The following is a 26353-nucleotide window of genomic DNA, read 5'->3' as shown; positions in this document are numbered from 1 at the left end:
CAAACGAGCACTGTGTCTCCGAATTCTTGTCTAGTGATGAAAATGGCTGAAGGGCGCAGTACGGATTGTGGTGGGACATCTTCGGAATACTGGAGGCGATGGGATATTGTCAGCTTTTCCTTATTCAATTCTGATTCATCACATATGGATTTTTTCTTTTTGAATATTTTATGAAGTGCAATAAAATCTTTCAGGAGGGAACCTACTGACATCTCAGATCATTACTGTTTTCCACCTGCCTTAGCAAAAAGAAGATAATTGCTGGAAAAATAAGGAGGGAAATCCATTTCTTTGCTGAGATTCGTTTAAATCCAATCTGCTTAGGGTGCCACTCTAGAAGGAACTGACCAAGGTTTCAAAACCTAAAATAAGGCCAGAATTATTGTGTTCCATCGAACACCCTGAGATGGAGGGATCACTCTTCCATAACTCATGACATTCTTTTCTCATTTCAGTTCAGATTGAGCTCAAGCGTCATCTTAACAGCACCTATTCATTTGCCCTCTGCATTGATCTGCCTGGTTCAGTGCTGAGCACTCAGTAGGGAGGCAGCCTTATTAATTTTCTTCCCTTTGCCTTTGTGCAAGCTCTGCTGGATCTCCTTTCCCTGTCCTTAGATGACTTACCATTTCCGGTATTCGCAGCTTCCTCTTAAATAATTAAGTTCCGTGAAGTCAAAATTCGAAAATCTCACTCAAGTGAAATCTTCCCCCAGTCAGAGCACAATCAAGCAGTAGAGAGAGCATTTGTGCTTTATTTCTTCATACTTCTCCCCTTTGCCCTTCTCCCATTGGATCTGCTGCTCCTGGCTTCTCCAGGGTTGGGGGAGGCGTGCTGAGGGTGGGGCAGAAAGGGAAGGGAAGCAGACTAAAAGTTTTATGTGATCAGAGCTGTTTAATCTGGACTTGATGCCCTTTATCCTGCAGGCAGCCAAATGCTGGCCATTTCTCTCATGGCCAACGGAGAATCCCGCTCCACTATTCCCAGACAGGGGTGATGCACTCTCTAGGAATCCCCTTTAGCATCTATAAGTAATGGTATACCCAGCCAGCCCTTTCTGCTGGAGTTACCACCACACATGCCATCCTTTTGAGAAGAGTCCTTTAAGGCCCTCTAGCCCAGCTACCATCTGAGTTGCCCACTTAAGCTAAGGGAAAACTGAAATCTTTGCCCCATCAAACTCCAGAGGTACAGCTCACTGGCAACAAAATGCTTTCTGTCCTCTCTGCCGCCACCGGTCCCTCCTACAGCCTTTAGATCTATGTAGTTAAGAGTCAGACACCAGTCTCTGTACCCCACAAACTCCAGTTATCACTCATCAAGTTCCCCTGGTAACTCTGGCCACCCTCCTCTCATGGCCCAAGGCAATCGCAGAACTCGGAATTGCTGCAAGCGTGGGTGGGGATGAGGTTAGATGGAGTTTCCCTCTCCCACCCTCTCTGCAAGTGGCTCCCTTAAGTCTCCTCCCTTGGATCAGGCAAGAATGGGGAAGCATTCCCTCCCTTTCCCTTGGCGGGGCAGGGGCGGTGGGGGCAAAAGGAAACACATGGCAGGTCAGCTCCATGACAACTCTCTTCAAAGAAACTCTGTCTCCAATCTCTCTGATCCCTCTCTGGCCTTGCCATATATATACAGGCTGGGTGGAGAGGTAAGCTAAATCTGGTGGAGCTGGCTTAGCTGCCAAGTCTGCCACAAAGTAGTGCGTTATACATTGATGGTCTGTACTACTCTTTAGAAAATAAACCTACTTATCACCCATTGTTTTTGACATTGAGGTCTTAGCAGAGACAAAATGTTCCACTTCACATTCATTTATACTTATGATATCCCTGCAAACTATTGTGGTCTATATGATCCCCAGTGATTGGTTGATTATAGGAATCTGACTCTATTATAGTAAAATTCACCCAAACCCACAGAACTAAAGATTCATGAAGGAAACTGTCTGATTCATAGACTAGGAGAGCAGGCATGATGACTGGCTATCTTTGGGTGCTGTCTCCTCACAATGCCAGCAGACCAGGGGGTGTTTCCAACTGGCACACGATTCTGCAGACCAAACTTGCTCCTCACCTGGGAGACAGCTTGTCCAGACAACCATGACACGGACGCAGGCGTCACAACCAGAGCACAACCGTGGCCAGCGGGGCGGAATCACAGCTGAGTCAGAGGACGCCTTTGGCCTGGCAGCCAAGCCAAGGGCAATCTTTGTGGAATGCTGGTTAGCCAGACTGTTTGAAAATCAAAGTTCAGGGACTTCCCTCAAAGTTCTTTTCCTAATTCAAGGGAAAATGGTGAACTAGCAGGGGCCATGGATTCCATATGAAAAGTTGAGCTAATCCACGGGCTGCTCTAGAAAGGGAGAAGTTCCTCTTCAGAGGCAAGCGCACATGCGTGGTCACTGCAGACATGGTCGGGGAGGGGCGGGGGGACCTTGGCTTTGGCTGGCACCGTTGAGAGTTTTTATCTTTCAACAGAACTGGGAATTGTTGGGGTTTTTCTCCCCCTTGAAACTGCAGGCTTTTAGCGTATAATCCAGAATGAGGAGGAAATAGACCAGCTCCCAGTCTGAGCATGGCAAAGCAGCTCAGACTTAGAGGAGTGGCAACAAACTTCTCACTTTTTAATCTTATCGGGCAACCCTTGTCCCCTTCATAGGTTCTTTTATTTCCAGTTTAAAATGTAATACTTACAAGTCTTTGTGGTCTACAGGATTCCCGATGATTCAGTTGATTATAGGATCCTGTCCACATAGGGTCCATCTATACCTAGTTTCATCCTATTCAAACTTAAAGGATCTGATAAAACTTGCCTCTCACAGAAATTTTGGAGGCTCTAGAACCAGATAAGAGGGTTGGCCTCATTGAACTGGGCAGGAAAAGTCTCATAATACCAGACACTAGACATAATTCCCCAAGAACTCCAGTACCTTCTCCATTCCCCTTGGCAAGGTACACAAAATGGTGCCGGCACCCACCCAGCCAATTGCTCAGAGCAGAGTGTGCCCAACAATGACACACACGCAGCCTGGGCAGACACCTGGGGATTTCTGAATCATCCCCACCCCTTCAACTGAGATGATAAACTTATGACGAGCTACCTTTTGTTTTCCAGTGAAAAACTTAGTCTTATTCAGACGCTCAGTAAATAGTACCCAACATTGGCAGCGAATGAATGATGTGGTCTAGTCTAGTGGTTCCATATGAGACTTGTCAGCAGTCCTGTTCTTATTCCCAGAAGCCTCTCTGACTCACTTTGGGCAGGTCACGTTGTGTTTGCTGGGTGCTTTTTTGGATCAGAAATGTGATTGTGGCTCAGTTGGCCTAGTGTCTTGAGCATGTGTTGATAATGAGGGACTTTAACTGCAAATTCAGGGATTAAAATATTATTCACACAGCAGGTGAGTAACTAGCCTCTAAAGAAGGTGGTCAGGAAGATAATTCAGAATGGGACAGGGTCTGAGACATTTCTCTAAGCACAGTTATCATGCACTCTAAGAGTAGAATGAATAATTTCAAGTGAATATGTGAGGTCTCCCCCAGACTCTCCCCCAGAGAGTCTCCGAGAGTCTTTGGAGGTATTCCTCAGCCTGGGTAGAATGGTCCTCCAAGAAGCAGACACTAAGATGGGATCGGGTGTGAAAGAAACTAATTGGGGGAAATGAATATGAAGGATAAAGGAGGAGAGAACTGGAGTAGCTGGGCCAGGTTAATATATCCATTAGGCATAGTGGTCACATGCCTAGTAGCCAGGACATTTTTCAGGATCTATGAGAATGTTTATTTTTTTATTTATTTATACTAATAAAAGGGTAATATGCTAATTAGGCCAAAAGTCTTCCTGATGTCCATCCAGAAATCCATCTGGACAAGGCCACAGCGGCTGCGAGGCCCAGGGCTCAGGCAGCTGTGAGCCCCAGCGGGTGTGGTGGCCGGCAGTGGCAGTAGCAGTGGGGTGATGGGGGCAGCGCCCGCAGAGGGAGGCCAGACTGCAGCTTAGGCCCGCTCCTGTGAGGAGCGGGCCTAAGCTGTCAGTAGGACATCCCCTGAGGGCTCCTGGACTATGAGAGGGGGCAGACCAGGCTGAGGGACCCCCCCCACCCCAATGCATGAATTTTTGTGCACCAGGCCTCTAGTTTTAAAAGAAAAAGAAAAAAATGAATGCAATAATAAATATATAAGTCCTGCATGGATTATATTAATCTTCATCCAATGCAGTCATAAAATATAATGTTAGTATGTTTTATGGAGAAAGGGGCCCATGGCGGTGAGAATGTCTTGGTTCCACACAAGTCATAATGCAACCATGGGAGAGCCTTCGGCACAGGCTGGAAGGCCGCCGCCTGTGAAAGAGGGGCCAGGCCGATGGGGAGTTGTTGAAGAGGCCGTGTCACACAGACTGGCCCTGCTCTGGTCCCCCTGCTGTGCTTGGTCACTGGCTGAGAACAGCCCAGTGTGGTGTGGCCATTGTAGACCCACACGTGAGATAGCTGGAGGCTGTCAGTCAGTTGTGGTCCATGAAGCAAATTCACTTGAAGGAAATGTCAGCAGCCCACCTCCATGGTAGCTCTTCTACCCAGTTTCCCCAGTGGCATGTCTTGAAAGAGATTGTTTCATTGGTAAGACATATTATTAGGAAGTGCATTAAAAACTTCCTCTCTGAAAACAAACAAACAAACAAAAAACTTGATCTCTGGAGAACTGGTAGTTGTCCAAGGGAAGGGGTTTGGGGGACTAAGTAAAGATGAGAGGGGGGGGTTGGAGGGATGGATGAAAAAGGTGAAGGAATTAATAAGCACAAATTGTAATTACAGAATAGTCACAGGGATATAAAGTACAGCACAGGGAATATAGTCAAAAATATTGTAATAACTATGTATGGTATCTTCTTCCCTGACCCAATCTACTTCAGTCATATACCTGACCTAGCTGGCTCCTCTGAGCAGCAGAATTTGTGATCTCCATGTATTCACAGTTGCATGGCTTGGCGAGATGACTTAAGAAATTATCTTTAAACAAGAAAGGTTATTCAGGAATTGGACAATTTGCTATCAGGAGAAAGAAAGCTTTGATTTGTCCATCTTTCTCCTCTTCCTTGTTGACATGAGGACCTTTCTGAGACCATATTTATGCTTTGAATAACTATTGGTTGAGGGCACACCACATACTGTGCAGTGTGGGAACCCCTTTCACATCCCGCGTGTTTCAGGGTTCCCGTTCAGGTCCGGTTTCTGGAGAAGGCCGCAATCAAAATGAAAAGAGACTGGAAAAGAGTTAATTTGGGTAAATGGGGGGCCAGGCGGGAGTCCACCTCTAGTGGGAGAACTACTCCCTGCTCTGGCCTTTGCTATCCCTTTTATTGAGGTTCTGAGATACACCCATATCCTTTAGGCAGGTAATTCCAGTAACAGGCAGATTATCTTATCAATAAGGATTTACATGATTATTTGGTAGGGAAGTTGCCTCAGTTACCATTGTCTCAATTAGATAGGGAGTGGTTGACTCTGACCTTTAGCTTCAAGGTTGACCAGCCTTCCCGGGTTCCCTTTTCACATAACTACCAAGTGATAATGTTCGGTTTCCGGCAGTGCAGTGTGCTAGATCAAAGTAAGTATCCAGTGTGTGAATGCACATATTCTTCCTAATATCCTTACCACTATTTTGCCAAGGATAAAAGGAATCGTTATTAAGCAGGCATAATGTAATAAAGACAAAGATATTATTAGGCTGTAGTTGTTCTGAGCTTGTAAATAGAAGGGCCATTCAGTGGAAGCTGCATTGCATAGCATTCCTTTGTCATTGCAGCTTAAATAAATTCAGACAGAATTGCTAATAATAATAGCTCCTCTTTACATAAAACATACCGTGGGGAAAGCATGGTGCTAGAATCATTAGTGACCTTATTTTCTTTCATTATAATTATGTTAGGCAATTACCATGTGCCAGGCACATGCCAAGGACTTCACATACATAATCTCATTTCATACTCATACCAATCCAATGAGAGAACTATTTGATTCTCATTCTAGAGATTAAGGAATTGAAGCCCAGAGAGATTCAGTAACTTGCTTGAGGTCACAGGGCTAGTAAGAGATAGAGCAGGATTCAAACTTAGTTCTTTCATTGCCAAATCCAGGCTCTCCCTATTCTGCCTCATCGTTTCTCAGTTTCACCAAAATGCCTCCCATGGAGGTCAGCCTCTGAGTCCAGAGCCCACCAAGGCCTTCCTAAGGGTGCATCACAAGTTCAACCTTCCAAATCCTAATCCTGTCTGCAGTGTTGAATGACCTACATGTTCTATTAAAGAGGTACAACTTGTCATCCAGTATGAATTGTGAATCTTAGTTTCTCCAAGAATATACAGTGACATTTGTACATATTGTAAAGACGTATAGGAGGGCCCCCTATGCCTTTTTAGAAACAGATGGTACGCTTGGCATGTTCTTAGAATCCTTATAACTCAAAGAAGGCTTTGGGGGGTGGGGGGCGGGTTTCCCCTGGGGTAATGTTCTGTTTTCTTTCCACAGCTGTGTTCAGCTTGGGAAAACTCAAACACTTTACCGATGATATATCTACCTTTCTATATGGATGTTTACTTCAGTCAAATGTAAGGAAAAGAAAAAGAATGATTCTTGTCTTGTATTTAGCAGAGCACAGTGAACTCCATGTATTTATCTCCCAGGTGCACCCTTCATCAACCCATAGCCAAACTTCTTGCATCGGTAACTCATTCACTTCCTCTCCATCACTCCCACTGGATGATTCCGAGTGAATCCCAGGATCCCACCATTTCATCTGAAAATCCCAGCCTGTCTGATGCCGTGTTTTCTTTTCTCTGTGGTCTCCAGGCCATTACATGTACGTGGACTCGGTTTACATCAAGCACTTCCAGGAGGTGGCACAGCTCATCTCGCCCATGACCACAGCCCCCATGTCTGGCTGCCTGTCGTTTTATTACCAACTCCAGCAGGGGAATGACAATGTCTTCTCCCTGTATTCTCGGGATGTGACCGGCCTTTATGAGGAGATCTGGAAAACCAATAGCCCAGGGAATCCTGCCTGGAACCTCGCTGAAGTGGAGTTCAGTGCCCCGTACCCCATGGAGGTAGGTGTTCCCCTGGGTCCTGTCCTGGCCACAATGCAGGGTACTGCCCACACAGAGATGGAGGTCAGGAGGTGCTACAGTCTCACACTCATTCTTCTCGGCTGTATCTCAGTCTTTTTTCTCTCTTCCCTTTCTCGGCCCCCTCCACTTCTCTCCCTTCTTTGTATTCCTGTCTGCCTTCCTCCTTTATCACCTTCATTTTCTAACACGACTATTTTTTCTAAGGATGGATATGGAAAAGTCTGTCACCAACTAGATTTGGGGGGGGGGGGGGAGGGATTATCCTCTGGGTGCTTTTTGGTGGTGCCATCTGCTCGCCTGATGTGGAGCTTCAGAGAGGGTGGGGTTGGGTCTTGGTTTCTGTCATGTCATGTCTACTGATGGCCTGCCACTCCCCTGACCCTCTTCAGGACCCCCTTTTCCCCCAATACAGCCCAGAAAGAGCACGGTGCCCCTCCCAAAGGCTGACCCGGCCGTGGTTTGCTCTTGCAGCTCAGTGGAAAGTGCTGTGTGAGCTTGGGTTACTTGGAGAAAGAGAAATGCACATACTGCTTCAGAAATAATTTTTCCTTCTGTTAAAATCAAATGAGTCACACACATGCTCTCTTTTACTCTCTCTCTCTCTCTCTCTCTCTCTCTCTCTCTCTCTCTCTCACACACACACACACACACACACACACACACACACACACAGCATTTTCTTTGTGAACTCTTTCCCTCCAACCATAAACTCCCTTAGGCAACATTTGTTGGATGCGATGTTGCCAATTTTTTAAAAAAATCAAAGCTGGGCATTACTAAACTTCACTATATATCCTTTTGATTCACATGTGTAATTTGCTCTAGTAGTCTGAACTCATTATGCTTGCATTATTTGCTCTCAGTAATTGCCAGGAAGAGAAACGTATCCTGCAGAAAACAGTGAATTTAATGTCACCGTATTAACCAATGAATTTTAAAGAGGAAAACAAGCATTTGAGACCTCTTTCTGAGCAAGAGAGTGGCACATGAGCTGTGATGAACATATGAGCATATTCTGATCTGAAATAATCATTCTCATTTGGCCTGCTCTGTAAGATAAGTTCTGCCATTCGCGTCCTTTATCGGCTTTCATGGACCAGTGCTAAGTGTGTAAACTTCATCTGCCTCTTCTCATTTGCCCACATCTGTCCCTTTGTCCTCAGTGCTTCTTGCCTTGCCAGAGATAAACTTCCAGGCCCCTCTTGGATTCTCCTGAGTCCAGGTCCCAGGCCTCTGCAGGACCGCTGTTGTTAAGCTGAAAGGGACCTTAGGAACCATCTTGTCCAAACTCTTTTTTTTTTTTTTTTCAAAAATGGAGAAACTGAGACCCAGAGGAGAGAAGGGGCCTGCTCAAGCTAATTAGTGGCTAACGGGGCTCAGGGTCAACCCAAGAAAAAGGCATGAGTTTAATTCAGAGCTCATTGTGCACCTGACTGCATGCTCTGATCTTTATGTACATCTTCTCATTAAATCTCAACAGCCATACAAGGTCGGTGTTAATTATGCTTATTTTATAAATAAGAAAAGTGAGGCCCCAGGAGGTTTAGCAATGTACCAAGGTCACCGAGCTTTTAACCAATGGAAATGGGATTTGAACTCTGGTCTTTCTGCCTCCAAGACACTATTCTGTTCAGAAGAGGCTGAAACTGGAAGCCTATGGGTCAAATCTAATCCACAATGATTTTCCTAGCTGCTGTAGAGGTGTTTGTTTTTGCTTGTTTGTTTTTTGCTTCTTTTGATTTTTAAATTAATTACCAACATTAAAAAATATCCAAAGATTTCAAGTAAAAATCTAGAGATCCGGGTCCTCTGACAGTTTGGTAGATCCAGACACATTAGGACTGAATTCCCACATGACAGCAACTGACAAAGTAGTAGCCAAAGCCTTTTCACCACCGTCTGCACCCTTTCTTACTCCATCACCCCCGGTCATGACCTGCCTGGTTTTTGTAGGCATTTGAGTTTCAGCTCGTACTCAACACTGTTATCAATTCACAAGAGTGGACTTCACACTTGGATGGTTTTCCCAATACAGGTGAATGCTGTACTCAGCACACCTGATCCCCCTGGTCACGGGCAGAATGTGGTTGATTGAACTCAGAGTTGGTGTCAAAGGGAAGAGCAAAATTAAAGGGGATAATGCATTAACCCCATGTTCTTTCTAGCCATTCAGACATTCCTGGAATTCTAACATCTATGTATAGAATTTCTGGGCCTTATCATGTCTTATCTATCAGGAGAATTGATTGCATCATCTTTGTCCAGGACCCTCACATAGAATTTCATGTATGAAAAAGGCAGAGGCCTTAGAGGGGCTTAGTTCTCTGTGAATTGCAGGGAGAGAACCTAACCTACTTTCTGCAAGTAGCCTGTTGGTCTTTAGCTGAAGTTCATAATGCAAACTGTCACTTCTGTAATTCTCTCGGAAAGTGACATCGGTACTTTAGCTGATGCTCAAGGGAGGGGGCAAAGTTCACCAATAAAATTCAACTTTGGGCTTAGGATTTACTCTTCTTAAAAGAGACTGTGGGTGAGGAGGGAGCTGCCCAAACTCCTCTATTTAGGGACATGATTCCTTAAGTACCTATAACTTGGCATCTCCTGGCTTATAGACACATCATTTTACATCATGGTTAAGAGCACTTAAACCTAAGAGAATATATGTGGAGCTGGAGCACACCCTGTCATTTTCCTCTGCAGCTAATTTTTGAAGTTGCTTTCAATGGTCCCAAAGGAGGATATGTTGCCCTGGATGATATTTCTTTCTCTCCCGTCCACTGCCAAAATCAGACAGGTAAGCATTCTTTTCCTTTACATTTGGAATTTTCCTTCTCAATAGATGCCTATGGTCAGGACTTGTCTTAATTCTTTCTCATTTCCTTACCTTTTCTATGATCTCATCCTTTAAAAAATTATTTAACTGAATAGTCACTTTACTGGTTATATTACTCTTTATTTCTTCTCACAGAGTGAATCTAATTTTTCTGACACCACAGGCCCTTGTCAGGTACTAAGGAGCTTTCATCTTCCTACCTATTAGGAAATGAAAAGTATATAATATTCATTCTTTCCACATCTTTCTCTTTAATGGATATCTGGAGTTCATAGACAGGTGGATGGATAGGTAGGAAATATCTCAAAATCTACTGAGTAGAATTATGGAAACTCTTTCCAGTGTTATGTATCCAAGACCTATAAATGTCCTCATGTTTAAAGATATTAGTATATGATGGTTTTTTGTTAAATATTATGTACTCAATTTAAATTCTCTTTCTAAGTGAACCCTCAGGTTACTTTCTCATGGCTAATTTTGTAATTTCTATAATCTTGGTGATTGGAAAAGAAGAAATGTTTACTTTTTGGAAAAATAGGTAAGCAAACCATTTCAATGTGAATTAGAAATGAGAATAGGTAAGCAAACCATTTCAATGTGAATTAGAATATGAAGTCTGACACTGTATTAATGATAACCCAGATAAATGCAATTGATCTTACATTTTAGTGATTTTGTTTCCTTGAGGGGCCCCAAGAAGATACTGTAGTCTTCCCATTTTATTTTTGAGTCCTTCTTTTGGGTTATGGACTATGGAAAGTAAATTTTTAAATTTAAGAATTTCCTAAAGATAGAGTTCATATCTAACTTAATATGGTTTCAGATATATTAAACAAGCAAGGGGACTTTCAAGAAAAATAATATTTTCTACTCAGGCTAAACTGTTATCCCCGAGTTAGAGAGAAACATATGAATTTGATGAAACCAAATATTATTTTTACTGATTCTAATTTTTAAATAAAAGCTAGTGAAATGGAAAGAACTAGACTGAATTTATGTATGTTCATTAAAATTATTGAATCTAAACTGTAATAAAAGGCTAAAAGAGTCTCTTAATTTAGCAGAACACAGAAGGCAAAATTGTTTACTTCTCTAAATCTGATTGCTCCCTAATCCCACCTCCAGCTAGTATCTCAATGATATTGATAGTAGTTTTACAACCTCATTATCATTATGTTTAGAAAATTTTTCTTTGTCACTAGGCATTTACATTGAACGTTTATATTTCCAAGTGCCATGTGTGCAAAAGGAGGTGTTTATTCATTATCTGTACTGGCTAGAGGGTGGAGTGAAGAGGCAGCTGGGAGGTCACAGAATCTACTGAGCCACTTTTGAAGTAATGTTTGGAAATACTTTCCCTTTTAAAAAGATACAGAATATACGTATGCGTGTTCCTTCCTACTGACTGGTGACCGGAAGAGAAAGATCCCAACATTATTTCAAATAAGGACCATGTATTAATAGGGCTGGTGGCCCCTCAGTCTGTAAAATCCAGCCCCCATAAAGACCCTTCCTCCACATTTTTATATACAGGGTATCCCGAATAAATGTATACACACTTTGAATAAGTATTAACTCCAATGGGTTAAATTTGAAAAGAAAGAAACATCAATTGAGCTATCCATTGATGTGTTCACATTTTGGAGGGACACCCTATAGTTAGGTTCACCAAGACTCCAAATTGGCCTTCAGAACCTCCCAACATACCAACTTTGCTTTAAAATGGTTTAAACACGTGATCATCGTGGTTATGCTCGAGAGCCAGGACTTTGGATTCACATCCCTACGCTGCCAATAACAAGCTGTGTGACCTTGGGCTTGTTAATTAACCTCTCTGCGACTCTTTCCACATTTATACGACGAGGATGAAAGAATCTGTTCCATAGTGTTGTCAGAAAGACTGCTGAGTTAATATCTATGAAGGCCTCAGCAGACGGTGGCACACAGAAACTGCTTGGTCATGAACCTTAATGTAATTTACTTAATTTTCAAAATACTCCCATCCATTCCCTAGAGAGCAGGGGCTCAGATTGAAACTGAAGAGAACCAGCAAAGGCCACGCTGCCTTGATGGATGTGGGAGCCGGAGCCTGCTTGTGCCTTTCATTAAGCAGCTGTGAGCCAGATTCCGAGTCTTAGAAGCTGAGCCCTTTAGTTTTCATACCTCATCTTACATTTTTCAAATAGTTTATGCCCTTCTGTTTCATAACAGGTGCCAACATTTTTTTTTCTTTATCTTGGTTAGCTCCAGACTTATTGTCTGTGCTTCTCCCAGCTGGATCTAGCATCTCCCCTCACCTCCCTAGTAGGCCGAGACAGGAATTAATTCCACACATGAAACGTCTGCTCTCCACCATCTGGTTGGGCTTAGATTTAATCCAGTTCCCCTGACCTGAAACCCATCGCAGAGTCACAGGGGTGACACACCAATGTCGTGTTGCTCCCCGAGTATTTCCGGGGTGCTCCAGAGGACAGTGAGACCACCCTACTCCTCCCACCGTGAGTTCCAGCACTTGCCTTTCCCACCCACGGACTCCCTCCCTTCCACCATTAGATCTAGAGTCTGGATCGTAGGAAGAAGCTCTCCTTTTAGGTCGTAAATCTTGAATGCCTGACAGGTGATTCCATTCACTTCTAGGAATCCTGCCTGAATGCTCAGCCTCAAACTGAACGTTTCACTATTCTGCCCCCTGCAGGCCCAGCCTCCTTTCTGAGGTTGGGTCCACCCCATACCAAGGCCAGGGTTTGGGAGGGGCCTAACTGGGCCTAACTCCCAATCGTGAGCAATCTTGTTATTCACCAATAACAACACACTACCCAGATCTCTTGTTCAATTGGAAACCTGGCTCCAGTTGTTGCCTTGGTTACAGCTGAAGTTGCCATGGCCATCCTTAGCTCAGAGGCCCTCGAGCGCATCCCCAGCCTGGTCACTGGCCCAGCCTCTGCTCTGTCATGATTCCTTGTTCTGGTGCCAGGTCCCACTCACTCTCTTCCCCAAGCCAGCTAAATAAAATTACTGAGCTAATTCAGCAGCCTAGAGAGCACATGGCACCCAAATCCCTCTAGCTGCACAGGGGCTGGCGAGCTTTTAAATCTCTAGGACTGTGTTCATCACCATGAACTCCAAGGAGCAGAGCAAAAGATGAGAAACACTCACACCAATTCTTCTCAAACTGCAGTAACCCTCCAACTGATTAGATTATCTTCAAAGCCTCTCATTTCTAAAACGTTCAAATGTCAGAAGGCAAGGGATTAACGAAAACTTACATTTTAATGCTTATTGGTGCCTTGCTAGGGACTTGGTTTTCTGATCAGCTACTGCTCGGGGGGCTTCCAGCTGCCTGATCCTTCCTATGCTTCAAATATGTCATGAACGCTCCCCAGCAGCTCAGTTGTGACCACCACCTGACCAGGTGCTTCTGAAACAAGCCTGAAGCAAAGGCGTTTGCCCACCTCAGAGCTCTGAGGAGCTCATGTTAGGCCACAAGCAGGCCCTCTGGCCCCATCTTCAGGAATTAGACACTATCTCGTGGTTGAAAAAGCATTCTGGGTGGAAAGGACTTAGGCTCTGAATTATGCTTTTGAGATTTTTGTTTTATCAGACCTTCTCAGGGTCCTGGACAAATCCATTTCTAGGACTAAATATTTAGCAAAAGAATATAATCTCATCCTCAGAAAAATATTTTCTGTATGACTCAGTTGGTGACCATGGAGAGAGGTGATCCTTACTTCCTTTGAAGTTTTAATACCACCTCCCACTCTCCCCTAAATACCGAATAAATGGGCTATGGTTCTCTTGTGGCCTCCCAGGGCATGTTCCGTGCTATATATTCCTGATGAGTAATTTCACTGACCTGCCGTTCTCATTGAGCATGGCTTTGCGGAATGCCATGCCATTTTCTGTAGATTTTACTTTATTTTATTTTTTTCATTACTAGGTAGCAGAGGGATGACTAAGACTGGAGACCATCATGGGGTTTCCCATGGCACCAAATCTCCATGGGGGGATGTCAAAGGGTCCTTGTTTGTATGACATCATTTTCATTTTTGGAAGACTGTCTTCATGGCCTAAAGATACTCCCTGATGCTGACAGGCAGGCCGAGCAGTGTGGGGTAACCTACCGGTCCCGGAGCGGAGGCCTCCCGTCACTTCCTTTTCTCCTGCCTGGCTCATCGGGCGCTCTTTCTCTGCACCTGTACAGTTCCAGAGACACTGTCAGGTTCCCGATGCAGGGGAACATTCCTATCCTTTTCTTTGTAATGTTTGTCACTGTGTTTTTTTTCTAATTTAGTGTTTTTAGAACTGGGTGTTCTTGTATCATTTCAAACTCAGACAAAATTTGCAAGAATACTATCAAGAACTCCTGTATACTCTTCACCCAGATCTACAGATTGTTAACATTTAGCCACATCTGCTTTATCAACCATTTAAGAGTAGGTTGTGGACATTATGCCCCTTTACCCTTAAATACTTCGATGTATGTTTTCTAAAACCAAACATGTTCTCCAACATGATTCACTTCAGGAAACTTAATGCTGATAGAATATTATCAACGAAACTATAGCCCATATAATAATTTGCCAATGGCCCCAATAATGTCATTTATAACTGTTGGTTTCCTGGACCAAGTTGTCCTGCCTCTTTTGTCCCTTTAATCTGGGCCAGTTCCTCAGTCCACTTGAATGTTTTCTTGCTTTGAAAATTGATAAATTGAGAGTATACTAGCCTTTGTCCCTAAACAGCTCCCTGTTTCATTAGATCACTGCTCCAAGAACTCCAGTGTTCCTCTAAGGGTGGTTTCCCAGGTGTTCAGAACAGTGCCCCCTCTCTCTTGCCCTAAAAGATTGGAACAGTACTGGGATGTCAGCATGCAGCACAGGATCCCGCTCAGCTGCATTGAATGTGTCCCAAAGTCTGCTTCACAGTGAGGTCTGCAATAATTTGTTGCTAGGACTAAGTTATTCTTAAAAGAACAGAAATAATTTATATGCCATTCCCTCCGGCAATCTGGAATGAGAGAGCATTTATAAACCAAGGTAAATGATACTGGAACTCAGAAAAAAAAAAAAAGAAGAAGAAGAAGAAGAAGAATAGCAGTATCAGTGACAGAATTGGTATATCTTTTTGCTCAGTGTGATTTATACTAAGTAATGATTTTCTCCCAGAAGATCAGCTTCTACTAAGAATGTCAATTATAAATAGACGGTGGCTGCGCTTCTGCCACAGGGATTCATCAACAAAAGAAAATTCTTTCTGGAAAATATTATTTCTAAAGTATCTGTCTTAAAGTGAAAGTAAGGATTTCCTAAAATCCCTGTCTTTTCTCTTTCCTTTTAATTTTGTATGAATGAATTTTGAATTGCAAAGAAGTGTATGAATAAATGTTCACACTCTTTACAGCATGAAAAGAAATGTCTCTTGAAGTCTGGCACTTCTCTATTTTTGTATAGAATGTGAAAGGAGCGTCTTCCTTCCATCCCTTTAGGGAGGAAAAGAGCAATTTTCCTGCCATGCTGACATGTTGATCCGATGCTAACCTGTCAGCGTGCCATTAGGTTAAAAACATTTTGATGTGTTTTACTTCTCCTGGTACAAATGTGTACGTATTTGTCAATCCGTTGGTGAAGTCCTTTGGAAGCCTTGGGTTAAGTGCACATTAACTTTGGTTCTGCTTTGCTTAGAGCTTCCTTTCAGTGCCATAGAAGCCAGCTGCAATTTTGAGGAGGATCTCTGCAACTTTTACCAAGATAAAGAAGGTCCGGGCTGGGCCCGAGTGAAAGTGAAGCCAAACATGTATCGGGCTGGTGACCACACTTCAGGCTTAGGTAAACCAGGAATCATCCCTGTGGGGACTTTTGGGGAGGGGGATGGAGGAGATGGGCAAGGTGGGGGTACTGTTCATGCTCCATTCTCCATTCTTAACCCACATCTACCAAGACTTCAAAAAAAGAAGAAGAAGAAGGCAGCTGTAAAGAGGCAAAGACAATTGCTAATCTTGCATTTGACCATTTTTTTTTAAACTGGAATTCAAGTTGCTGGGCTTGTGATACTTTTTGCCAATTAATTAATGCCAAACCTTTGGAAATTATCTTGCTCTTCACTTTAAATGGAGAAGTACCTCTAAAAAGCTACCAGAGTCCAATTATATGAAATATTCAGAATAGGCAAACTTATAGACAAAATGATTAGTGGTTGCCACGGGCTGAGAGGAGGAAATGGAGAGTTGCTGTTTCACGGGTATAGAATTTCCTTTGCGGGTGATGAAAATGTTCTGGGATTAAATAACGATGGTAGTTGTACAGCATAGGGAATGAACTAGATGCCACCAAATTGTACACTTGAAAATAATCGAAATGGTAAATTTTGTGCTATGGATATTTCACTGTGAGAAAAAATATATATTGTGGGGGAATAAAAGCTGTTGGAAATGTTGGTGGGCATTGATGGATTATCTACAAGGGACTCTTAGAAAGCAGTTGGAGCTCCCTGTATCGGGATTACATATCGCTTTAATGGCTCCCTTGTGAAGCTCACCCCAGTAGACACTGGTGGAAAGGGCTGGTTCTCAAGGGGTTAGTGTCTCAGTTATTTATTCGACAATGACTTGCACACTGGGCACTGGGGAGAATTGCCTTGAAGGGGGCCTTTGCAATATTATACTTGTAATTTTGTATTTTTTTCTCAGAGGTTGCTTAACTTGTACAAGCACAGGCTCTGCAAAAACCTATTCTGATCTTGGCCAGACTAACTCCTGGGGGATACAATAGTGAGCAAGTCAGGTATGAAGCTTGTCTATGTGGCTGACATTTCAATAGACAGGAGAAACATTAGACAAATATAGACACAGATAAACTCATAATTATAACCTGTGGTAAGTGCAATAAAAGAAATGAAGAGTGAGCCCTCAGAGAGAATAGAGGGGGAAAAACCTAATATTGGTTGGGGATTCAGGGAGTCCCTTTCTGAGGGAAGTGGGAATTAGCCAGGATAGTGGAGGTCACCCAGCAGAGGGGACAGCATCTGTGGGGACCTCGAGTTTGAAAAGAGCTGGACTCTCCAAGGTATTGGAGGTTAGTAAGGCGGCACCATAGGGAGGAGAATGAAGTTAGAGAGGGAGATGGATCGTGGGTGTAGCAGGCCAGAGTAAGCATTTGGGATTTTATTATAAAGGAAATGGGAAGCCTTTGAAAGGTGTTAAGCAGAGAAGAGAGTGATTAAATTCAGATTTCAAAAAGATTGCTGGCTATTGTGTGGTCCCCTGGATTAGTCTGCTTGGGTGGCCATTACAAAATACCACAGACTGAGTGACTTAAACAACATAAATGTATTTCTCACAGTTCTGGAGGCTGGAAGTCCAAGATCAAGGTGTTGTCAGGATTGGTTTCTTGTGGGCCCTCCCTTCCTGGCATGTAGATTGCATCTTCTCAGTGTGCCCTCGCGTGGCCTTTCCTCTGCGTGTACACGTGGAGAGAGATCTCTGGGGTCTCTTCCTCTTCTGATGACGTCAGTCCTCTAGGATTAAGGCCCCACCCTTGTAGCCTCATTTAACCTTAATTACCTCCTTAAAGGCCCTGTCTCCAAATACAGTCACCTTGGGGGTTAGAGCTTCGACATATGCATATACAATTCAGTTCATAATCTCACTCCTGTGAAATAGAACTTTTTCCCAAGCGAGTTAAATAATTTGGTAAAACTATATAGCAAAGACTGAGACACCCCTCTCCGCCCCCCCCCAAAAAAAAACCACCAAAAACAACAACAACATAATGGGAGAGGAGCAGAGAAGGAAAAGAAAAAATGTAGAGTACAGCAGGTCCTCAAGTGACTCATTTTATTCAATGCCTATTGTTTAATGTTGGTGAGATGCTGTAGGAACCTAATTCTTGTTGCATCAATTAGCCTTTGGTAAAATTGGTTTCATTATATGTCTTTTCACTTAAGTCGCAGAACCTATCAACGACTTTAGGTGAGGACTTTCTGTGTTATTTTTTACTATGGGGGTGGAGAAGCAGGTGGGAGGGAAGGTCCATCTGATTCAAAACCTGCTCGTCAGGGGCAGGTTTAACATATGAGCGAGAGAGTACTGGGCTCTGCCCAGACACACCAACCCTCCCTCGCCCAGGACTGCCAGGTCAGCCTGCAACCTCTCCATCTCCAATGCTCACTGCAGAGAGAATGGAAAATCGGCCCTGGGCTTTATGCTCACTGTGACTCAGCACTGGTGCTCAGTCTAAGGCAGCTGGTTGACCCGTGGTCAACAATTATAAATCCTAATTGATGACCAGAATCTGGGCATATGCAGTTGGAAATCTATACTTGCTTATGAAGTTTACTTAGAATTGGAGAAGGTTTATTGGCAATATAGTATAAGACTGTTCTTTCATCAAGCCAGATATTAGAAAATGCTTTACCATGTAAAGCCTGTGGAAATAGTCTCTTGACTAATTCCATGACTTTAACCAAATTTTCCCACTTCATAATCTGAGCTACATTATTTAAACTTGTCCTGGCTGATACACTGACTGCTTTGTCCCGTTCACAGGGTATTACTTGCTGGCCAACACAAAGTTTACATCTCAGCCTGGCTACATTGGAAGGCTCTACGGTCCCTCCCTGCCGGGAAACTTGCAGTATTGTCTGCGTTTTTATTACGCCATCTATGGGTTCTTAAAAATGAGTGACACTCTAGCTGTTTATATCTTTGAAGAGAACCACGTGGTTCAAGAGAAGATCTGGTCTGTACTGGAGACTCCAAGAGGCGTTTGGATGCAAGCGGAGATCGCCTTTAAGAAGCCCATGCCTACCAAGGTACAGGAATCTGCACAACCCTTTTTTCACTTGCTGTTCCTGGACTGCACAAGTGAATTTCTGTTTAATTATTTTCAACTGGTGATGTGTTATTTCCCTTCTGTTCCAGCTGACAGCCCACACTCACACGCGGTCCCCAGCCAGGGCCAATTATATCCTTCAGTTCTTTCCAGTTGTCTGTCTCTCAGAATCATGGCCACCTAGGGAGCTTGCTTGTCATTTATTTCTCAGGTTCCCTGAGAATAGTCAAAAGAAAGGGAATATGTTAACAGTCCAAGTTTAACAGCTAAACTTTAGTTTGAAGCCACAACACACACACACACACACACACACACACACACACACACACACACACACACAGACTTGCACCAGATTGACACAATCAGGGATGTACCAGAAATTAATGGAATTTTTGTTGTACTCCACACTCTGTTTTGCTATTGTTTTCAAAAGGGGCTATAGTAAGCATTTCATTCATTCATTCATTTGACTTTCATTCATTCATTCATTCATCCATTTGTTTATTTCTTGATTCAACCAGCATTTATTAAGTATATGCTCAGGACAGGGGATATAAAGATGAATGAGGTTCAGATTCACCCTTAAGGAGGTCACAGATGACAGAAAAGTGAGATACAGATATATAAGGAACTAACAGCATACTATCTCACTATCTCACAGAAAGGCAGTGGAGAAAAACAGGAGTGATTCTACCAGTTGGACATATGAAAAAGAGTGACAAATTGAGGCCCCACTGCGCTGGTATTTGGAGGGCTAAGGTTCAGACCATGCTGGATTCTAGTTCTTGCCCCCACACACCCAACTCCACCCTTTCCCCCCATATCCTGTACTCACATGGCTTGTTTAGGGACCTGCCCACCTCTTTAGAGCGAGCCCCGCTCTTACCCTCCAGCAAATAAGGATGCCCTCCAGCAAATAAGGATGCCTCAGAGGATCTTCCCGTGTCTTCTGAGGCTGACCTCCATCCCTCCCAGCAACAAATCCTCCCCAATCACTTAAGGAAAAAATGGATGGAGACCCAGTGGGGGCAGGGAGGTTCTCACAGCCTCGGGAGGAACTCCCCATGCCTGTGAGGAGATGGTACACTACAAAACTCTGGACATGTGTCTGGAGGTAGCCCCCAGTTTCCACAGGTCCCTGCGAAAGAGAACCAGCTCCTCGGAGAGGCCATTTGACATCCATCATCGAGGCGGGCCTTAAGAAAGGCAGGAGACTAAAGTTCACTGATGTTAACGTATACAGATGGGAATAACATACAAACAGTATTTCAGAGAAGGGATAAAATCAAAAGTCAGACTCTCCCTGACCATTTCCTATCCTCGAACTCAAACTTTGATTCCACTTCTTTTTCTGATGGTTTTCTCCCTGGTTTTCTGGTGGTTTCCTCTATAATTCTAAGTACTGTATTTCTGCCTCCATTTCTTGATTCATTAACCTTAAGTATTTGCTGGCTCCCTGCTATGAAAGATAAAGAATTTAGCTTATTTATACCATTTCTTCTCCCTTTCTCTCTCCTCCTCTTTTACTTTTCTCTCAATTTCCTTTATAGCTTTAATCCACTTAACCATCTATTTTTGGACCCATACATTTAGATAGTGCCTCTTAACAAACACTATGTAAGATGAATAAATTTTCGCTCTGACATTTCCCTTCACCTCTTTGGCCCCCTCCATTCCTCAGAGTCTCTCAGCTATACGATTGCTTTTGCATTATCATGGCTTATAACACTTATATTCCAGCAGGGATCCCTCTGGCTTTCCCCATAGCTGGATTTCCCAGTGGGGGGCCCCCTTGGCATTTGGAAGATGGCCTTTGTGTTTGGGGGGGGGAGGGGCATCCCTCACATTACTGGATTTTTAACATCTGCAATTAGTGCAGCAACCCAAATTATTTCCACACATTCTCAAATGGCCCAGAGGTGCCATACCATCCCGGATGGGAACCATTATTCTGCAAATTGATTCTGAAAGATGAAATTAAAAAGCCCAGCCCTCCTGCAGTCCAATCTGGGTTCCCCAGGCAGCAGAGTTCTCATGAGGAAGCCCTCCCCTGTAAGAACCCTGAGTCTTCCTATTGCTCTGACATCAGTCCCCTTTCCAGCTCACCTCTTGTTCTCTCCATTCAAACTGCATTGCACCATGAATTCCTGCTGCATTCTCTGCTCTCTCTCACCTTGAGGCTTCGCACACCATTTCCCCTGCCTAGATGCCTCTTAATTCAATCACAGCTTAAATCTCACCTCCACAGAGAATCCTTCTCTGGCCCCAGAGATGGGTTAGAGTTCGGTGCACCCCAGGCCTCCCATTATCGTCTAGGAGACAGTATAACACAGTGACTAGGAGCATAGCTTCAAATCCCCATTCCACCATTTACTGGTTTTTCAATCTTAGTTTGTGTTTTTTTTTTAATATATTTTATTGATTTTTTTATAGAGAAGAAATGAAAGGGATAGAGAGCCAGAAACATCGATGAGAGAGAAACATCGATTCAGCTGCCTCCTGCACACTCCCCACCGGGGATGTGCCCGCAACCAAGGTACATGCCCTTGACCAGAATCGAACCCGGGACCCTTCAGTCAGCAGGCCGACGCTCCATCCACCGAGCCAAACCGGTTAGGGCTCAATCTTAGTTTTTTAAAAATTAAGATGTAATTGACCTTAACATCCTATATAATAAAGAGCTAATATGCAAATGGTCATCACGCCCTTGTGCCCTCGCGCCCTTACTCCCTCGCGCTGGGGCCGAGGGACCTGAGGCCACAACCCCGCTGAGCACCGGGCCGGGGGACCTGAGGCTGCGCCCCCCAGCCCAGTGGGGCTTGACAGGAGACCTAAGGCTGCGCCTGGTGTTGGGCCGGGAGAACTGAGGCTGCACCCCCCACCCTGTGGGGCTTGACAGGGGTGGGGCCAGCCGGGTCTGGGTCTCGCACGATTTCGAGGCATGCACAGGTGGGCAGGGACTTGACTCTGGGTCCCGAGGCATGCCCCAGACTCTGATAGGAGGGAGATTTTCATATACATTTTACTAATTTTCTTTCATCTCTGACACTTCTATTATAGAGAAAGGGCAAATAGCTATATTAAAATATTTCCTCTAATTAATTCCCTTTTAATGTGCATGAATTTCATGCACCAGGCCACTAGTATTAATATAACAAAATAATCTAATCTAATAATAGACAAATATGCAAATTGACCGCACCTTCGCTATGTCCAAGCCACGCCCACCAGCCAAGCCATGCCCACCAACCAATCAGGATGAATATGCAAATTATCAAAACAAAGATGGCGGCTAATTTGCATATCGCGACAGCATAGAAAGAAGCCAAGAAGGGAGCAGAAGGGAGCAAAGCTGCAGAGAAGCAAGCAAGCGGGAGGGGGGGAGGGGGGGAGAAGGGAGGAGTGGAGGCGGGGCCGGGGGAGAAGGAAGTTGAGCAGGCAGGGCCGGGGGAGAAGGGGCGGGGCCGGGGGAGAAGGGAGGAGCGGAGGCGGGGCCAGGGGAGAAGGGAGGAGCGGAGGCGGGGCCGGGGGAGAAGGAAGTTGAGCAGGCAGGGCGGGGGAGAAGGAAGGAGCGGAGGCGGGGCCAGGGGAGAAGGGAAGAGCGGAGGCGGGCCGGGGCAGAAGGGAAAAACAGGCGGGCTGGCAGAGAAGGCGGGCCGGGGGAGAAGGGAGGAGTGGAGGCGGGGCCAGGGAAGAAGGAAGGAGAGCAGGCTGGCGGAGAAGTTACAAAAGCAGGGGGGCTGGCAGAGATCGCGGGGCGGGGGACAAGGGAGGAGAGCAGGCAGGGTGGGGTAGAGTGCAGCAGGAAACCCTATTGCAGGATTTTTCCTGCAATGGGAACGCTAGTATTAATATAATATCATATATTCTATATAATATAATAGTGTAATTATAACATATTATTTATATAGCTTATAATCTATACTAATAAAAGGCTAATATGCTAATTAGACCAGGTCGACTGGACACCTTCCAGTCATCTGGTCCTCCTTCCGAACAAAGCCACGATGGCGGGGGCTGAGAGAGAGGTGGTTAGGGGTGATCAGGCCAGCTGGAGAGAGCAGTTAGGGGTGATCAGGCTGGCAGGGGAGGGCAGTTAGGGGTGATCAGGCCAGCAGGCAGAGGGGTTAAGAGTGATCAGGCAGGCAGGCAGGTGAGCAGTTAGGGGCGATCAGGTAAGCAGGCAGAGGGGTTAGGTGTGGTCAGGCAGGCAGGCAGAGTGGTTAGGAGCGATAAGGCAGGCAGGCAAGTGAACGGTTAGGAACCAGTGGTCCCAGATTGCGAGAGGGATGTCCGACTGCTGGTTTAGGCTCATTCCCTGTGGGATCAGGCCTAAACCAGAAGTCAGACATCCCCGAGGAATCCTGGATTGGAGAGGGTGCAGGTCGGGCTGAGGGACCCCCCCGCACCCTGGTGTACGAATTTTGTGCACCAGGCCTCTAGTACAATTATAATAATGTAATATGACTAACATTTTATTAGTTTCAGGTATATAACATAATGATTCAATATTTGTATATATTGTGAAATCACCACATAAAGTCTAGTTGACATCCATCACCTTACATAGTAACAAAAATTATTTTCTTATGATAAGAACTCTTAAGATCTACTCTCTTAGCAACTTTTAAATATGTAATACAGTATTACTGACTATAGTCACTATGCTGTACATTACATCCCCAGGACTTATTTATTTTATAATTGGAAGTTTGTACCTTTTGATCCTCTTCATCCACCCTCGCCCCACATTCTTACCTCTGGCAACCATCAAATCATTCTCTTGGATTTTTGTTCTGTTTTGTTTTGCTTTTTTATATTTCATATAAATGAGATCATCCAGTATTTCTCTTTCTTTGTCTGACCTATTTTACTTGGCATAATGCCCTTAGCACAGTTGTAAGATTTAATTCCTCTTTTTTTTTTATAGCTGAATAATATTCTCTTAGTTTTTTAAATCTCTTTCTTCCTTACTTTTCTTGTTGGAACCCAAAACCTAAAAGATACTTGGCACACAGTCGATGCTCAATAATTATCTGTGGAATGACTGTCGGGCTCTGACTTTGGAGCAGTGGTTGTTGACCCTCATTCTAATCATTTTGGAGGCCTTTAAAACGTTGATGCTCAAGATGTTCATTGTCCATTTCTCTTCTCCCATAAAAATATAACCTTCATAAGGACAGAAACCTTGTTAGTCTTATTCATTTCTGTATCTACAGCACTGTGCCTGGTACAAAGTAGATCATCAGTAACATTTTGTTTAATAAATTTGGTTTGGTACTTATGTACTGAATGAATAAATAGAAGAATAATGAAAAATGAATAAATAAAATAACAAATGAGTAAATGGCTGGTAAGTGGCAGAGCTAGGATTTGAACCATGGTCTGTCCAACTCTGAAGCTTGCCCTGTGGAACGGGTTTTCTTTGGTGCTCAAAGTTTTTAGCCTTGGGGAATGCTTGTTCTTGTGCAGCTGTAGAAAGTAAGGCTCCCCTCTTGCCTTGGGGTACAGATACCTTCTGTTATTTTATTTAATTCTTACAGCATTCCTGCAGGGAGAGCAATGTATCTTCTTTTAGTGCCCTTGGCATCCTAGAATGCGGAGTAAGACTAACCCAAGATCATGTTCCACTAGAAATGAATGTCTAAGCTCAGAGCTTATTGCACGGTTGTGGGGAGAACCTTCCTTGCCTCTGTTTTACATCCTCACCACCCCATCCCCAAAGCCAGTCAAGTGTGATTAGTCAGGGCCCAACCCAAAGAGAGCGAAGGCCTGTATTTCACACTTGTCCTGTAGCTCAAAGCCATGTGTTTGAATTTTGACTGCACCTAGCCTAATCCTGGTGCTAATTTTCACTAGTGGAAGTGTTTGGTGGATATGTCTGAGTATGCTACACAGTCAAAGTAATAACAACAATCCCTTCCATTGGAGTTTGTGAGTATAACCTCCCTGAATAAAGGTGAACATTATTTTCACCTTTCAGTGAGGTGCCATCTCAAACCAGAGCTGAGCTGAGTGAGGGGTAGCCTGGACAGAACTGGAAGGAAGTCAGAACTTTCAGCCTGTCTCCCTTCCTCAGCCTGTTCCTCCTTCCTCACTCCTAACTCACACGCTACCCCATCTGTGCCTCCCCAGATGCCTTCACTCCGGCTGTTTCTTCACCTTTCCCCCTCTTAGTTCTTACCCAACTTGTTTTAAAAACAATGGGCTGGTTCAGTGAACAACTCCCTTGCTAGAGTGTCTGCTATTCAATGGAAACTGTAATATAGAGCTCTATTTAAGGAATGATAGCAGTGGTAAGAATTTCCCTGAGACCCTTTTAGCAAAGTATCTGTATGATGGATTCAGTGTAATGTTGTCACACCTACAAACAACAGTAACTTTTATTGAACACTTTCCCTGTGCCAGGCACCATACTAAGCATTCATTTGATGCTATAGCACCCTCGGAAGGAAAGCATTATAGCCTCATTTAACAGATGAAAAAAGCTTGGGCAGAAAATTAAAGACATTGTTTAATAGCACACAGCTATTAAGTGGCAAAGCTGAGAGGTAAATCCAGGTCTTTTTGACTCCAGAATCCATGCTTTAAAAAAAAATTACAGTTGATATTCAATATTAGTTTCAGGTATACAGCATCATGGATAGACATTTATATAATTTACGAGGTGATTCCCCCATTAAGTCTAGTGCCCACTTGGCAGCCATATATAGGTATTACAATAATATTGACTATGTTCCCTATGTACTACTTTACATCCTCATGACTATACTGGTATTGCAGCTGCCAATTTGTATGTCTTAATCCCTTCACCTTTTCACCCAGCTTTTTATATTATGCCTTTATGCCTCCCACATCTCTCCTAACATGGAAAGTATAGAATCAGGTGAAAATGGGAGCCCTAACTCAAGATTCCTAAAAATGTCTGGGGTTTTATTACTAGTGATGAGTTGTTCTATTTTAGAAGTAACTTTGGCTCCTAGGAGAGGTCAGAATTCAAGGTGGTTCAATACAGACAGGGAGAGCAGTGGCATAGAGGGAAATACAGCACAATGCATCAGGGACTGGGCTGTGGGTTCTGTGCCACTTATGCCTAATAGTTTGGGTTAGTTATGTAATCTTCCTGAGCCTCGATTTTCCTCATAGGTAAAATGGGTGACTAGTATTGCCTACCTCACGGGATTATGGTGAAGATCAGATGAGATGCATCATGGAAAGCCTTTAGCATGCACCTGGCACTGTAGTTAGCATTTATTAAATGCAGCTGAAAGGAGGCAGGGAAGGAGAGAGAGAGAGAGAGAGAGAGAGAGAGAGAGAGAGAGAGAGAGAGAGAGAGAGAATGAATGACAAATATTAGGGGAATTTTTTTCTTGGTCCTGATCCTCATAAGGTTTCATAGGCAATGCCTCTATAGCACATGGATATTTCTGCACATTGATTTAATATGACTATACTTTCTTAATGAAATGGCTGCTTTTACACAATCCTGAACAACCCAAAATAAATTTTGTAATGTTTTAGAAACATTTTGAAAGGGCAGGAATCGTGAAATGGTTTTCTTGATTGG

General features: G+C 43.9%; 1 protein-coding gene across 2 annotated transcripts in view; it reads left to right on the top strand.

The window, feature by feature from the left end:
- MAMDC2 (MAM domain containing 2) overlaps positions 1–26353 on the top strand; it is a 130706-nt gene that overhangs the window by 75780 nt on the left and 28573 nt on the right. For both annotated transcript variants that reach the window (XR_013814506.1, XM_079790313.1), the window contains exons 6-9: positions 6848–7104; positions 9826–9919; positions 15640–15783; positions 18501–18766. Coding sequence is in view for 1 of the 2 variants with exons in the window: in XM_079790313.1 (XP_079646439.1) it covers positions 6848–7104; positions 9826–9919; positions 15640–15783; positions 18501–18766 (761 nt within the window). In the remaining variant the exon portion in view is untranslated. The remainder of the gene's footprint in view (positions 1–6847; positions 7105–9825; positions 9920–15639; positions 15784–18500; positions 18767–26353) is intronic.

The sequence above is a fragment of the Cnephaeus nilssonii genome (assembly GCF_951640355.1).
Source record: "Cnephaeus nilssonii genome assembly, chromosome: 14".
Taxonomy (NCBI): domain Eukaryota; kingdom Metazoa; phylum Chordata; class Mammalia; order Chiroptera; family Vespertilionidae; genus Cnephaeus; species Cnephaeus nilssonii.
The sequence above is the reverse complement of the archived record's forward strand: the minus strand, read 5'-3'. Positions and strand labels throughout refer to the sequence as shown.